Raw genomic sequence first — 15781 nt, forward strand, 5'->3', positions numbered from 1 at the left:
TCTAATTCTACTTCTAATATATAAAGTGTATTTTTTTTACATGTTTTCTACATTTATTAGTGCGAATAACTTTCTAGTTATGAGAAATTTATTCATGAGTATATTTTAAAATAAATGTTTGATTAATATTTTACTATATTTCTATAAATAATTATTATTGTAAGAGAAACATTTATAAGTAATTACATTAAAATTTATTTTCACTTTTGTGATAATTTATTTTCTCATCGTGTCGTTGAGCAATTTTATGAGAACAGTGAAAGTTGTGTTATTTTTAAGAACCGTTATACATAGAAATATTTTTGTCAAAGTCTTGTAACAAACATGGACATAATTATTCATAGTAAATAGTATTCTAAATATTAATTGTTCATTAAATAATAAGACATGGAAAGATGATTATAAAAAATGTTTCTCTAGAAAATAACTGTGAGAATCATTTTTTCATGTTAATTTTTATTAAAAAAATGTTTGATTAAAATATATAAACAAAAAGAAGAAGAAAAAAACCCAATAATTTTGTTAGAGGTTTACTCATTACCTTATTAATTAGATTCAAAGATTAGTCTTGAAAATTATAATTGTCAGTATTTTTTTTACAAAATTTATTATTGTCAGATTGTACAGTGATAAGAAGAAGAAAAATTAATATTTTTATTTATTTATTTACAAGTAATATATATGAAATTTATTTAACATACAATGTTGATTAATTGATATGAATGGGTTTGCCAAGTCATAGTTTGGCTTAAAACTAAAACACAACTCATAACTAGCCGATTCACAATTAAGTTAATGGATTCAACGTCAATCAAATCAATGTATACATATAACTATTTGAATTATTATCTTAAGCACAAATGAAAATTTTACATGCATCATGATCCATTAATTAACATTATAACACAAGTCCATCTTGGGGCCCCTTTCTTTTTATTTTTTTCTTATTTAGAGCATTTATTTTTTTTAAATATTTAATATCTTTTTAGTTTTTGTTAAAAAATATTAATGTGGCAGTGACACTTAATCTTTTACATGGATTAACCATGACAATCAAGATGAAAGAATGACAATTTTTTTCAGGATTTATTTTTTCTGTTGTTAAAAAAAAAATAAAAAATTATTATCATCTCTGGTCCTTTTTTATAAGAAACGATTAAATTATAATTTAATCAACAAAATTTAATATATTGTATATCAAATTTTACTGACTAAATAATTATAATTCATTTATCTCTTATAAAAAACTAAAATAAAATATTATCCAATAATCTTAAATCTAACCAAACCTATAATCCATAAAATCACCAATTCTTAAATCCATATATATAATTCAGAACCTCAACTTTGAACCCTCACATTTCTCAAATTAGCATGTGTTGATATGAATTTTGTAATTGTCAAGTGGCATAGTCAAAAGTTTATTCTAACCCAACAGAGTTATTTTATTTCTCTAATACTTTGTGTTAAATCGAATTAAAAGGTAACATGTTATTCTTGTCGTGACGGTATAAACTATTGGCATGCTTCATTTTATTAGTTTTCTTCCGGCCTTCTATGATTTGCTGTATTGGAATAATTTTTATATTTCGCTCAATGATTTATATACTATATATAGATTTGTCAACAAAAAAAAATTATTTATACTATAGATGCCTCTCGTATATACTCGTCATCTCAAACATATTACTATATTAATTAGTAGTGAATGGAAGTTTAACTAATTTGATAAAATAAATAATTGGAAAATGAAGTAAGATCCGTATCTTATGCAAGGAAAAAAAAATAGAAATAGTAACATTCAGATAGAATTGGTAAAAATTAAAAAATAAAATTGATTCGTAGTGAGTTTTGACTATATACTTAAAAACATATTTTTACCTTTTTCAAAGCGACATTCATGGATTTGTTGAGGTGATCTGCATGATATCAATTATTGCACAAATAATGTGGTCAGCCCCCAAAACAACAACAACATATAGGTAGATTTGAAATCATCATTTGTTTTAGTGTTTTACTAGTGCATCTAAAACCTTATGTAACATCGAACAACTTGATAATGTTAGAGATCATGTAGGCTCTAATCAAGGAGATTCTAACAATTATGAGTACCAAATATTTTAGAGACCTATACGTAGTAACTTCGAATAATTTATCTTAATAATTTATTTTAATAAACGATCTTAATTGTTGATTAGATATAAATAGTTCATATTATACATTAGTAAAATTAAGTTTTAATTATAATTATAATTTTTACTGATTCACGAATTTTGTCTTATTTATTTTAAAAGTTGGCAGTTTTAATCAATTCTTTTTATTTTTTAACTAAAAAATGATGACGTGAAATGTTTTAAATAACATGACATATGATAGGATTATGTAGAATGATTAATACTTATGGAATTGAAATAAAACGTCGTAAAAACTTAGGTTTTAACTTCATAATTTTTTTATATTTTTAATTTAATTAAATGACATATGAAAAATTAATGCATTTAGATGATTCTATATTATAGAATTGAATGTCACATCATTAAAAGTATGTTAAATTATCGATTTTAGTTTAAAAATATAAAAGAATAATTAAAATTGTCGACTTTTAAAATAAAGAGATCAATTCACAAACTATGTAAATTAATAATAATAGTAATAGAGAGATTAAAACTGTAATTAAATTTAAAATTAAATATAAACAATATCAAACATCGATTTAAAATCGGATACTCTCAATATGTTATAGCATTCCCCTTTATTCATATTTTAAATTAAGAATTAAAACTATTTTAGATACCCTTTTTACGTGAATAGGAGGAAGAAATCCACCATTAGAAAACATGTAAATTTTGGTTGATTTAGTGCTCATGTAATGATTATAAGAATTTATCTCTTTAGCACTTAAAAAAAAAAAAAAAAAACTACTCCTAAGCAAACAAGATCAGGGTCTATTAGATCACAGCGAAAAATATCCCAATATATTATCTGTAAAGGCTTCAAATTTTATCGTTGAAAAGGCTTCAAATTTGGACCATGAATAATTGAATATGCAACACAATCAATGTCACTGGTCCATGTTTTTATTTTGTATTAGTAATTACTACTATTTTTATTAATTATTAAAACATAAAAGCAATAAAAAGAATAAAAAAATCCATATAGCTCGAAAATGTCAACAATAAAGGCACACCATAAATACAACTTAGTTATCAACAATTTCTATTTCCGTGCACATAAGAATGTGTATGTACATGTGAATATGTTAGGAATTAGTAAAGAAAAAGAGGCAAGAACTATGAACAATGAAAGAATGGATGAAAAATAAACGAAAAAGTGATATCCAGGTTAGAAACAGGTGTAGAACTAAAAAGCATGAAGGAAAGAATCCATTGTACATCACATTTAGGACACAGTCAAAACCCACTAGTTCAAGTCTTTGCCTATACTATATACTTTAACTTCAATGAAACACAAACAACAATACATTAAAAAGTACCTACACGTAACACTCACATGCACAATTTTCTTTCAACTTTAATACTTCAAATACTAGCTCACCCATCAAATCTCTTCAATAATAACCATAAAATTGGTTACTAATATTAATTAATAATTATTTTCTTTCTTAATCATTTTTAACGAAAATACTATATCTATCTTATGTTAACAATTAAATTTACAAAAATATTTTATAATAAAAAATTGTGATTTTTAATATAATTTTTTTAATTAATATTAAATATATTATTTATAAATTATTATTCACCTTGCAAAATTAATATACCAATTATTAATAAAATAATTTAGTCAAATCGTTACTATCATTTTTTTCTCTTATTTATCGTATTTTCTTAATTCGTTTGAAATAGTTAAATAATTTAATTATTTTAAAATAAAAAAATTTCATCAAATTAACCATATAAAAAATAAATAAAATAATTAGTCATACACTTCTCTGATATGTACATGAAAATTATTATTATTTATTTATTTTTGACCAAGATATTATTATTTTATTATTAATAAATAGTAGAAAATATTTTAGAAAGAGAAGGAGTATATATGCGTGTATGTGGATTGTAAATTTGTAATTGCCAGTTTGTAGCAAGCTTGAATTTTCTCTCTCTAGAATACTCTTTTTCCTTGTTGTTTCTTTTTTCCAATCTAATATAACAAATGCCAGTGAATCGTGATCTGCTTCCACACCAAAAAATCAAAACTCTGTCTGTGCTGGACCCAGTTAAGAGAACCATAATAAAGAAAAAGTATCTAATAAAATTAAATACCAAAGATAGAGTTAAATTAAATAGAGCATGCTTTTCCTATTTTAACACAAACATAAAACCAAGTCCACTTTTCTTACATAAAATAAATTACCTTCTGCCGACGAAATTGAACACTATATTAATATTTATTTTTTTCTTTCTCATCTAACATAAACAAACCAAAAAGAATCTCCCGACACATTCTTAATTTCAATACAAATCAGACAATTATAATAACATCATTAAGTATTAATATACCAACAAATAAAAAACAAATTAATTTCTGTTTTATTTTTATTTTTTATTATTCAACAAACAAAATAAAGTGGAGGTACAGCCTATGTCACCACCATCACCAGCTAGGTCCCACCTCTCACCTCACTCTTTACTAACTCTCACTTAACTCCTTCATTTTCATATATATATAAACATATATATTTTTATAATAAAATTTTACATGTGAAATATTTGATAATAGAATTTCTCCATCTTCGTAATATTTTTCCTTTAAATAATATTATTAGTGTTTGCAGCGAGAACTACTAATTATTTAATTTTTATATATATAAAATTTAACCCATACATTATTTATATTGATTTAGTAGCTTTACGGTTCCTTAAACTTTTCTAAATATTCTTACGACATAATAAAATAATGAAATTTTTATTACATATAAATACAATTTTTTTAGTAAAATTATCTAATAATTAATTCATAAATCTTAAATATAGAAAATAAATAATTTAAATATTTGTAGTCAATATCTTTATTGTTATCAAATGATTTGTATCTATAAGATGAATGTAAAATTTATAACAAAAATTATTTTTATCTTCGAAATTCACAATATAATTATATATGAGTGTGTGTTATTTTTCTCTTTTTAATAATCTCAACACATTCATTCATTGCCTTAACACTCTTCTTTCTCTCTCTCTCTCTCCTTTGTATTGTATCTCCTTCTTTCTTACGCGTCTTCATTTCTACTCTCACACACACACACAAACTCTACTCTCTCTCTCTCTCTCTCTCTCTTTCTCTCTCTAAACATTGTGCCACAGATTAGGACCAGCAAGACGGTGGTGGTTGGCTTCTAAAGGAATCAAACTACAAACCCACCACACATTCAACTCTCAATACTTTTCTTTTCTTTTTCCTTCTACCCCTCCAAAAAAAAATTGAATTTTTTTCGCTTCAATTATCAATTACAAAAGGGTTCATCTTCGATCCGTTAATGGGTTTTTGTTCACCAATGCAAAAGTGGATCTTTATGTGAAAAAAAAACAAGATAGTGTTGTTGTTTTGATTTTGAAGAAGAAAGAGTAGTTTGAAGTAGAAGACCAAGTAGAAGATTTGTTGTTGTGAGTGTCAGTGATGCATACCGGTGGTAGACTCATTGCTGGTTCTCACAACAGGAACGAGTTTGTTCTCATCAATGCTGAAGAAAATGGAAGGGTACCCTTTTTCTCTCTCTACCTAATTTTGTAGGGTTTTTCCTTTTCCAGTTTTTGTTTTGAACTTTTCAACCTTTTTTTTATGTACAATCTTTGTGTCGGTGGTGTGTTTTTGAAACAATTTTGCATTTTGATGTTGTTTATGTTGTCGTGTTGTTGTTTTCTACTTACCCTTTCAAAGTTGGATGAAGGGTGTTTTGTTTTTGATAGCTAAGATTTTGCTAATTTTAGTTGTGATTTCAGATTTTCAGTGGATGTGAACAAAATGGGTTGTGAGCTTCATAATTGAGTATAGTTTTTTGGTTTCTTTATGAGATGGAGTTCAGATTTGTTTGATTTTGGTACAGATTTGAGGTTTGACTCTTGTGGAGTGTGTTTGGTGGTTTACAATGTATAAGCATTTTTTGCAGATTATGTGTGTTTTGGCTTGTGGCATTAGTAAACGTTTGGTTGACTTATGATGGTGGAATGATTAACCAATGATTTTGTCACTTTTGGGAAGATTTTATGATGCGTTGATTTATAAATTACTTGTGATTTAGCTTTGTGAATATCAATTAGGAGTTTTTGTTTCAATTAATTTGTCTCTTTCCTTTGTCTTCTGAATTTTGATTTGTAACAGTTTTTCACAGGAAAAGAAAATGATTTTATTAATGCAGAATCTTAATGATATGTTAGATCTTTAAATTCACAAAGAATCGTAAATCAGGTGCAATTAATGCTAAAATATATTTTTCTTGGTTTGTTTCTTCTCAGATTAAGTCCGTCCGAGAATTGAGTGGACAGATATGTCAGATTTGTGGGGATGAGATTGAGGTTACCGTGGATGGGGAGCCTTTTGTTGCTTGCAATGAGTGTGCTTTCCCCGTTTGTCGGCCCTGCTACGAGTACGAGAGAAAAGAAGGGAATCAGGCCTGCCCTCAGTGTAAGACCCGATTCAAACGCATAAAAGGTGAGATCGGTTTTGAATTCCTCTATTTGACTTTGATAATTAAATTTATTCTGTTGTAGACATTCTCTTTTAGTCTTGTATACTAATGGATGAATTGCAGGTAGTTCAAGGGTTGAAGGCGATGAAGACGAGGATGATACTGACGACTTAGACAATGAGTTTGATTATGATCCTGATGCGATGAGACATCAACCGATTTCTGATTCATTGTTTGCTGGGCGCCTTAACACTGGCCGTGGTTCGAATGCTAATATATCTGGCACAAATTCAGAAAACGGATCACCTCCTCTCAATTCTGAAATCCCACTCCTGACTTATGGCGAGGAGGTATATATATCTTTGAATTCGCCTTTTGACGTGTCTGATTTTTCTCAATTATTGCTTTAGTTAACACTGGGACATTGATCCATACATAAGAACTGTTTGCTATTTTTTATAGGATCCTGAGATATCTTCTGATAGACATGCTCTAATTGTTCCACCGTATGCGAATCATGGAAACCGAGTCCATCCTATGCCGTATACCGATCCATCTATTCCATGTAAGTCTGACTTATATAATTGCATTTTTTACGTTTCGTATTGTTTTTATATATTGACACCCTTGTGATTATTTTGTCATAGTGCAACCAAGACCTATGGTTCCAAAGAAAGACATTGCGGTATATGGATATGGTAGTGTGGCTTGGAAAGACCGAATGGAGGAATGGAAGAAAAGGCAGAGTGACAAACTTCAGGTGGTGAAACATGATGGGGATAGCAACGATGGAAATTTCGGTGATGAATTTGATGACCCTGATTTGCCTATGTAAGTCTCCCACTCGACATTTTTATTTGCTTCCTGTTAACAAGAATGAAGTAGTTATATTTCTTTAATTTTATGTGTTATATAATTTTTGCTTTGTTTATTAATATTTATTTATCGATATATTATTTCAGGATGGATGAAGGAAGGCAGCCACTTTCTCGGAAAATACCTGTTCCTTCGAGCAAGATTAATCCCTACAGGATTATTATAATACTCCGTCTTGTAATCCTTGGGCTTTTTTTCCACTATAGAATTCTCCATCCTGTTAACGATGCATATGGCTTGTGGCTGACATCAGTTATATGTGAAATATGGTTTGCTGTATCTTGGATAATGGATCAGTTTCCAAAATGGTACCCGATAACACGAGAAACATACCTCGATCGTCTATCACTGAGGTAATTGAGCCTAGTACATATCATATTCTTCACCCACTTATATGTCTAGTAGATCTTGAATCGATTTTACGTTCTCAGAGTTATTGTATGTTACTCAATATTGGCTTCTTACTTGGCTACAGATACGAGAAAGAAGGGAAACCATCTGAATTGTCATGTGTAGACGTCTTTGTTAGTACTGTCGATCCTATGAAAGAACCTCCACTGATTACAGCAAACACTGTTCTATCTATCCTTGCTGTTGATTATCCAGTTGATAAAGTTGCATGCTATGTCTCTGACGACGGTGCTGCTATGCTCACTTTTGAAGCACTTTCCGAGACATCTGAATTCGCTAGGAAATGGGTTCCCTTTTGCAAGAAATATAATATCGAGCCTCGGGCACCAGAATGGTATTTCGGTCAGAAGATGGACTATCTGAAAAATAAAGTACATCCGGCGTTTGTTAGGGAAAGGAGAGCAATAAAGGTTTGAACTTTTTCTCTCTCTTTGTATAATTTTCTTCATATATATAATTTTGACACTGTTAATGACTTTGGTTTCTTTTGGTTGTTAAAGAGAGATTATGAAGAATTTAAGGTGAGGATTAACAGTCTCGTGGCAACAGCACAAAAGGTTCCTGAGGATGGATGGACCATGCAGGATGGGACTCCGTGGCCTGGAAATAATGTGAGGGATCATCCTGGCATGATTCAGGTAAGAAGATATATTACAGACACCCATAGTTTTTATGTATGGTGACGTTTAATACCGTTTTTTCTATTATTGTTAATTGTTACATTTCATTAACTTAAGGAGTTTGTTGACATTCTTTTTGTATTATACAGGTGTTCCTCGGTCATGATGGTGTTCGCGATGTTGAGGGAAATGAGTTACCTCGCTTGGTCTATGTTTCTCGAGAAAAGAGACCAGGGTTCGATCACCACAAGAAGGCCGGTGCAATGAATTCTTTGGTAAGTCTTGAGTTACTTATATTTCGGTTAAGGTTTGAACTAATGATCCATTGGATTTTGATAACATTTTTTGTAATGATAATAAAATTTTGAAGGTACGGGCGGCAGCAATTATCACAAATGCACCTTATCTTCTGAACGTCGATTGTGATCACTACATTAACAATAGTAAGGCACTTAGAGAAGCCATGTGTTTTATGATGGATCCTCAACTTGGGAAGAAGATCTGCTATGTACAATTTCCTCAAAGATTTGATGGAATTGATCGACACGATAGATACTCAAACAGAAATGTTGTATTTTTTGATGTAAGTTTTTTGCTTATTTTGATTCTTTGCTTTTGTGGATGTTTTTCTTTCCGCAATTTATCTTGACAAGTTTACTACCCCTATTGAAAACAGATAAACATGAAAGGATTGGACGGATTACAAGGTCCAATTTACGTCGGAACTGGATGTGTTTTCAGAAGGTATGCACTTTACGGATATGATGCACCTGTCAAGAAGAAGGCGCCAAGCAAAACCTGTAACTGTTTGCCGAAATGGTGCTGCTTGTGCTTTGGTTCGAGAAAGAAAAAGAATCTCAACAATAAGAAAGATAAAAAGAAGAAGGTGAAGCACAGCGAAACATCAAAGCAGATACACGCACTTGAAAATATCGAGGCAGGGAATGAAGGTTAGAATTTTTGATCACGTGGCTATCCTTACTATGAAAAAACTGTGAGAACATGCAAGATAATAATAAACGCTAACTATTTTCTGCTTCAGGATCCAACATTGAAAAGTCATCCAATTTGACTCAATTGAAATTGGAGAAGAGGTTTGGGCAATCTCCTGTATTTGTAGCCTCTACGCTTTTGGAGAACGGCGGAGTTCCACACGGAGTGAGTCCTGCATCACTTTTAAAAGAAGCCATCCAAGTTATCAGTTGTGGTTATGAAGACAAAACTGAATGGGGAAAAGAGGTAAATTTCAAACAGTTTTCTTTTCTGTGATATTTTTTGAAGAACTAGTTTTTTTGTTCCGGTATTTCTTCCTTGTGCTCATAATTATTGGCTTTTGAACCAGGTTGGGTGGATCTATGGTTCTGTGACAGAGGATATCTTGACTGGATTCAAAATGCATTGCCATGGTTGGCGGTCTGTGTATTGTATCCCTAAGCGGCCTGCATTCAAGGGGTCTGCACCTATCAATCTTTCAGATCGTCTACACCAAGTTCTTCGTTGGGCTCTTGGTTCCGTTGAGATCTTTTTCAGCAAACATTGCCCAATCTGGTACGGATATGGCGGTGGGTTGAAGTTATTGGAAAGATTTTCCTACATAAATTCAGTCGTATATCCCTGGACTTCCCTCCCGCTGATCGTCTATTGTACTCTACCGGCCATATGTCTTCTGACCGGAAAATTTATCGTACCTGAGGTATGCTTATTTGCATTATCTATTATTTATGTCAATCAAAGATATCCCTTTTTCTTCAAATCATTGTCAAATAGCAGCACTATAGCGTTGCAGAATCTAAACAGCCGCTATTGTTTCATGATACTATTTAGTACAATTTGTTGTCAAGTAGTGGCTATAGTGGTGATATAGCACACAGCGAAGTAGAAGTTGAACAGACTGCTATTTTCTGGGATCCCTTATTGACAATACTGCTTCAAATAATAATCAAAGCCAAATGTGTAGATATGGCTGTTAACATAAATTTTTTATCTGATATTGCAGATTAGCAACTATGCTAGTCTCGTGTTCATGGCCCTCTTCATATCCATTGCAGCAACCGGTATCCTTGAGATGCAATGGGGCGGTGTTGGAATAGATGATTGGTGGAGGAATGAACAGTTTTGGGTTATTGGAGGTGCTTCATCGCATCTTTTCGCCCTTTTCCAAGGTTTACTAAAGGTTTTAGCTGGTGTGGACACCAACTTCACCGTCACATCAAAAGCAGCCGACGACGGAGAATTCTCGGAACTCTACGTCTTCAAGTGGACCTCACTGTTAATCCCTCCAATGACACTATTGATCATGAACATAGTTGGCGTGATTGTCGGTGTCTCAGATGCTATCAATAATGGTTATGACTCGTGGGGACCTCTCTTTGGTAGACTATTCTTTGCACTTTGGGTCATCATACATCTTTATCCATTCTTGAAGGGTTTGCTTGGGAAACAAGATAGGATGCCAACCATTGTATTGGTTTGGTCAATCTTGCTAGCTTCCATCTTGACTCTCTTGTGGGTTAGAGTCAACCCTTTTGTGTCAAGAGATGGACCTGTCTTAGAAATTTGTGGATTGAATTGTGATGAGTCATGAATAAAATAAAAAAGCTGAAGGTGTTTTTTTTCAGCTACTACTACTACACTTGCATGTTTTGAAGAAGCAATGCATGTTTGAATATGACACGCTTCAACGTCACAAAAAAACGATAAAAAGTCGCACAAATTTTTGGATGGAAGTTGTATTTTTCGGTGTGTGTAGATAAAGAGGAAGGAAAGCAAAAAGGGAAGGAAGGAAAGGGGGAGTTTGAACACATTGTTACCTGTAATAGGGGTTTTTTTCTTTTTCATTTTATTCTTTGATTATATTTTCTGTGGTTTTTTATTTTAAGTGTTGTTGTTGCTCTTTCCTTGTTTTCATGTATTCTTAATATAAGAAAGAGGCATTGAATGATAGATAAGTTATTTCCCTCTTCAAAATGAGGGATCAGCAGTCTCAAGAATTAGTTGTTGTCAGTCATATTTTAAGGTATGGTTTTTTGTTTAAACCTTTGTGACATGAACTATCTATCTTCCTCATTTGTAATACCATCAGCTATGGATATTCTTGTTCCTTACATCTTTATGTTTTTTCATTCTTCAAAACTTATGGAACTTTGGGTTAGATACAAATGCTTGTTGTCACTAGAAACTTGATATGCTTTTGTACGGATTGTGAGAGCTGTGACACAGTTAGAAGGAGGCATCCAAATACCTGTTCAATTGTGTAACCTTTTCCAGCATGCTGTTTGTGTTTAAGATTTATAGAGCTCAAAAAAATACAAACTTGATTCTCAGCTGAGTTACTAATTATTTTTTCAAAGTCAAGACCTCTTGTTCTTGTGTTTCAATCTTGTGGATTTAAAAAGTGCAGTTTTTCTTATGCTTACAACCTTACCTCTTTGTTATCTCTCTCTTCTCACAAAATAAGAAAATAGGTAACTTAAAAAGAGAAAATAAACAAATAATAATCTTTATTGTGTGCTGCACTAGAAAAAGCCAAAGAATAGTAACATCAAAACTTTATATCCTCTAAATGGATTCCATTTAATTGAAGTATAATGTTGTTTTTGGATAATGATGTTTAAGCTACCACCTATATCCCTATATCTCAATATAAGAATTGTGATGTAATGCCAATTTCAACCAACTATTTGCATTTTTTTTTTGTTTAGGAGAAAATTGTGGTAAACTTGAACTCTTTGAAATTTTCATGTTATGAATCATACATTTTATACATAAAAATATTCAACGTGTTATTTGACTCTTCTATCTAATAAGTTAGTTTTTTATATTGAAATCTAATGGAGTTAAGTCGTAACAAATAACAATTGACTTCGACGATCACTTTGTCTACTTAACAACTAAAGGTATGAAGACAAAAATATGAAACACACTTAAAAAGTTTTTTTTTTTTTATAGTAGGTGAATGTTCATTTAACTCTCTAATCTTTTAGATTTTATATTAGATTCTAGTTTTCAATAGTGTATTTGGAGGTGGAGAAGTAAAATCCAAGAGTGTATGAACATTCACCTTTTTAGAAATATAGGAGGTGAAGAAAGTTGTTGTCTCCAACACATAAAAGGTAGAAAGCCCAATTACTAGTCTTCTCATTGTTAAATGAGCTTGAATTCACTCATACAAACTTGTTCAAACAATGATATTGTCCAAATACATATATTTCCAACAATCTAAAAATTGTTAAATGAATTTGGATGTTACTCTTAAAAACTAATTCAAAAGATCAAAAGGTGTCCAAACATATTTATACATCTAATAACTTATTTGAATTGGATTCAAAATGGTTTTAGAATTCCCAGATACGAAAGAGTTTATGAATTATTATTTTGACATGTTAAATTAAAAATTTCTAACCTAAATAAGGGTACACATATTTTTATTGTTGTCACGGGATAGTAATGGATACCAAAAGAGAAAATATCTAAAACAGGTTTGGAGTGGACAAACTTAATGTTTTGTACGTTATGTTTTTTGTTCACTAAAAATAAAATAAAAGTGCCTCCAAAAGAGTACTAGTATTTTGCAACCTTTAATGCAGAAGAAAAGAAAATTGTCCTTTTGTTTACAATTATTGTGCGATATTTTTACCGTAGAGAATCAAAGTCCATGGTTGTGCAAGTTGTATTCATATGTATACAAAATTGTCTTGATAAAAATATAGTATTAATAAAATCCATTATTACTTTCACAAAAATATTTTTATAAGATAAATTGGGTGGGAAAAAAAAAAGATAAAGTTGAGAACATTATCCAATCACATTATTTATTATTATTAAGTTATTAGGAATGAGTTTGTTACAGAGGTTTGGAATTCAAATAACATCTTTTTTGTGGGTACAAAAATAACAACTATTTTGGTACAAATAATATTTTATCATTTTTTACACTTTAAATAACATCTTAGATTCATTTTTTTAAGCATACATGCATATATTTTTACAGAAATGAGTTCAGACAGTTCATTTAATAAAATTTATGCAATACAAGGTAAAATATGATCAAAAATTTGAGAACAAATGTTAAATATAATAGCATATTTAAACTATAACTCAACTGATAAATGTTAATATTATTATGTTAGATGTGTTGTCTCGGATTGAAATTTAAACCTCGCAATTGTGTAAATTAATTATAATAAAATATATCATAACTTTTAAACTAAAAAAATAAATAAATATAATAGCTGTTTTGTTGACAACCATATTAACTTATCACCTAATTATTATATTTTTTTTATATAAGTATTAAATATCATATCTTCGTTATTATTTTTTTATCTAAATCTATTGTATCATAAGGTCTTAGATTGTAATCCTTGACTTTTTCTCTGATGTCAATTAAAATTCTTTTTTTGTTACCACACTAACAAAATAGGTGAAAATGGATAATAACTACAGTCACTATTAACATCGTGGGGCAAAAATAAAATTTTAACTAAATAGAAGAAATTACAAGACATCTTTTTAAATGCAAATGGATAATAACTACAGTCACTATTAAATAGGCAAAATAACACTAGGATAAACCTCATAAAAGAAACTAATTTTTCTCACTCAATTAAGTTCTAGTGCTTGTTGTTGTCTTACTACTTGCATTTTGTTAAGAAAAATTAGCTGGTAGCTTATATAGCTAATATATGTTACGCAAATCGAGTGTCTGCTAAAATTATAATTAGCTTAACAATATAAAATAGCATAAATAGACATTCTTAATTAAAAATAAATTTTATCAATTATTGCTTAAAATAAATAAATCAGCTTATATATTAGTTGCTAAATTTTATAAATTAGATGATACATTTTTTATTTTTTTATCTATTTTATTTATTTCAAATTAAATTACTTTAAAATATTAATTATTTTAACATTTAAACTATGTATAAATAATTTAAAATTATAACAAATAAATTATTTATTAATTTGATATATTTTTTATTTGGTTAGCTAGTTTATTATTTTAAATTATAATAAATAAATTATTTTAAATTACTTACTTTAAATTATTATTTATTAAACTTAGTTATTTAAATTTTTTTAAATTATAATAAATATATTATAAAGAATAAAAATGAATTTTAGTTACAATCATAAGAATAAAATTGAAAGGAAATATGATAAACTATAAGTTCATTAGTGAATAAAAAAACGTTATAAGTTCTAAACTCATAAATGGTTATTATTAAAATAGTTTATAACTTATAAGTTATAAATTCGTTTTCTCACCTTATCAAACAGAAATTGAAGATTGAAATGATGAATGTGAGTTTGTCTAATGTATTATTTAGGTTTAATTGCAGTTTTGGTCCCCCTATTTTAGCTGAATCGTGAAAGTAGTCAATCCATTTTGTTTCTCCCCAGTTTTGGTCCCCAAACGGAATTTTAGTCCAAAACTTAATGAAATTTTATTTTTTAAAGCCGTACTACACCATTTATGGTCATATATTTCAGGTACAATTGTTGCAAATGAGATCTTAAGGTATTGTGTGACTTAAATAAATGCAAAAAAAAATAAAATTTCATCAAATTTTGGACCAAAATTCTGCTTATGGGACCAAAATGGGGGACTACTTTCGCGATTCAGTTAAAATAGGAAGACTAAAACTGCAATTAAGCCTATTATTTATAAGAGAGATAAATCAAGTTTTTCCTTACCTTCAACAAATCACTTGTCTTTCATGCTTTTTGCAACTTATTAATACATACAACTTTGCATCACATGTAAAACTCAACTTCTATTTACATGTATGACTGACAACAATAGATCCCATAAATTTTGCATACCATTCACACTTTTTTATCTTTGTAATTGATTTTCTCAATTGAAATGATGTTTAAAGTGAGACCGTGTGTTAAATACGTAACTAGATAAACTAATTGAACTTGATCTTGAAATTAAATGCTTAAAAATCATTCTAATTATATGTATTTAGATTATATATATACTTTATTTGACATGAGACATGTACATCTATTAATTGAGGTACGTGTAATTCAGATGACTTGACTATGTTAACGTTCTTCTACTTGTATCTACATTTTTCATTCTACAAAAGCCCCTTTATTCTTGTAATACTTGTGATGAATTAGATTAAGGATTATAAAGATTTATACAATCAATTAAATAAATAAATAATTAATATAAAATAATTAACTAATGCAACTAATTAACAAACAAAAGTTG

General features: G+C 29.4%; 1 protein-coding gene across 1 annotated transcript; it reads left to right on the plus strand.

Moving 5' to 3' along the window:
• Positions 1 to 5157: 5157 nt before the first annotated feature.
• LOC101504937 (cellulose synthase A catalytic subunit 6 [UDP-forming]) lies at positions 5158 to 11657 on the plus strand. Its single transcript, XM_004503924.4, has 14 exons — positions 5158 to 5718; positions 6474 to 6669; positions 6770 to 6996; positions 7109 to 7211; positions 7294 to 7477; positions 7609 to 7875; positions 7998 to 8343; positions 8434 to 8571; positions 8703 to 8828; positions 8924 to 9136; positions 9230 to 9503; positions 9596 to 9792; positions 9896 to 10246; positions 10550 to 11657. The coding sequence occupies exons 1-14, from the start codon at positions 5638 to 5640 to the stop codon at positions 11135 to 11137; spliced, it is 3291 nt and encodes a 1096-aa protein (XP_004503981.1). The 5' UTR covers positions 5158 to 5637; the 3' UTR covers positions 11138 to 11657.
• The last annotated feature ends 4124 nt before the right edge of the window (positions 11658 to 15781 follow it).

This window comes from Cicer arietinum, chromosome 6 (assembly GCF_000331145.2).
Source record: "Cicer arietinum cultivar CDC Frontier isolate Library 1 chromosome 6, Cicar.CDCFrontier_v2.0, whole genome shotgun sequence".
Taxonomy (NCBI): domain Eukaryota; kingdom Viridiplantae; phylum Streptophyta; class Magnoliopsida; order Fabales; family Fabaceae; genus Cicer; species Cicer arietinum.

Coding starts and splice junctions, on each gene's coding strand:
- LOC101504937 (XM_004503924.4), top strand. CDS start 5,638: ATGCATACCGGTGGTAGACTCATTGCTGGTTCTCACAACAGGAACGAG. Junction 5,719..6,473: donor ATGCTGAAGAAAATGGAAGG/GTACCCTTTTTC, acceptor GTTTCTTCTCAG/ATTAAGTCCGTCCGAGAATT. Junction 9,137..9,229: donor GAAATGTTGTATTTTTTGAT/GTAAGTTTTTTG, acceptor TATTGAAAACAG/ATAAACATGAAAGGATTGGA.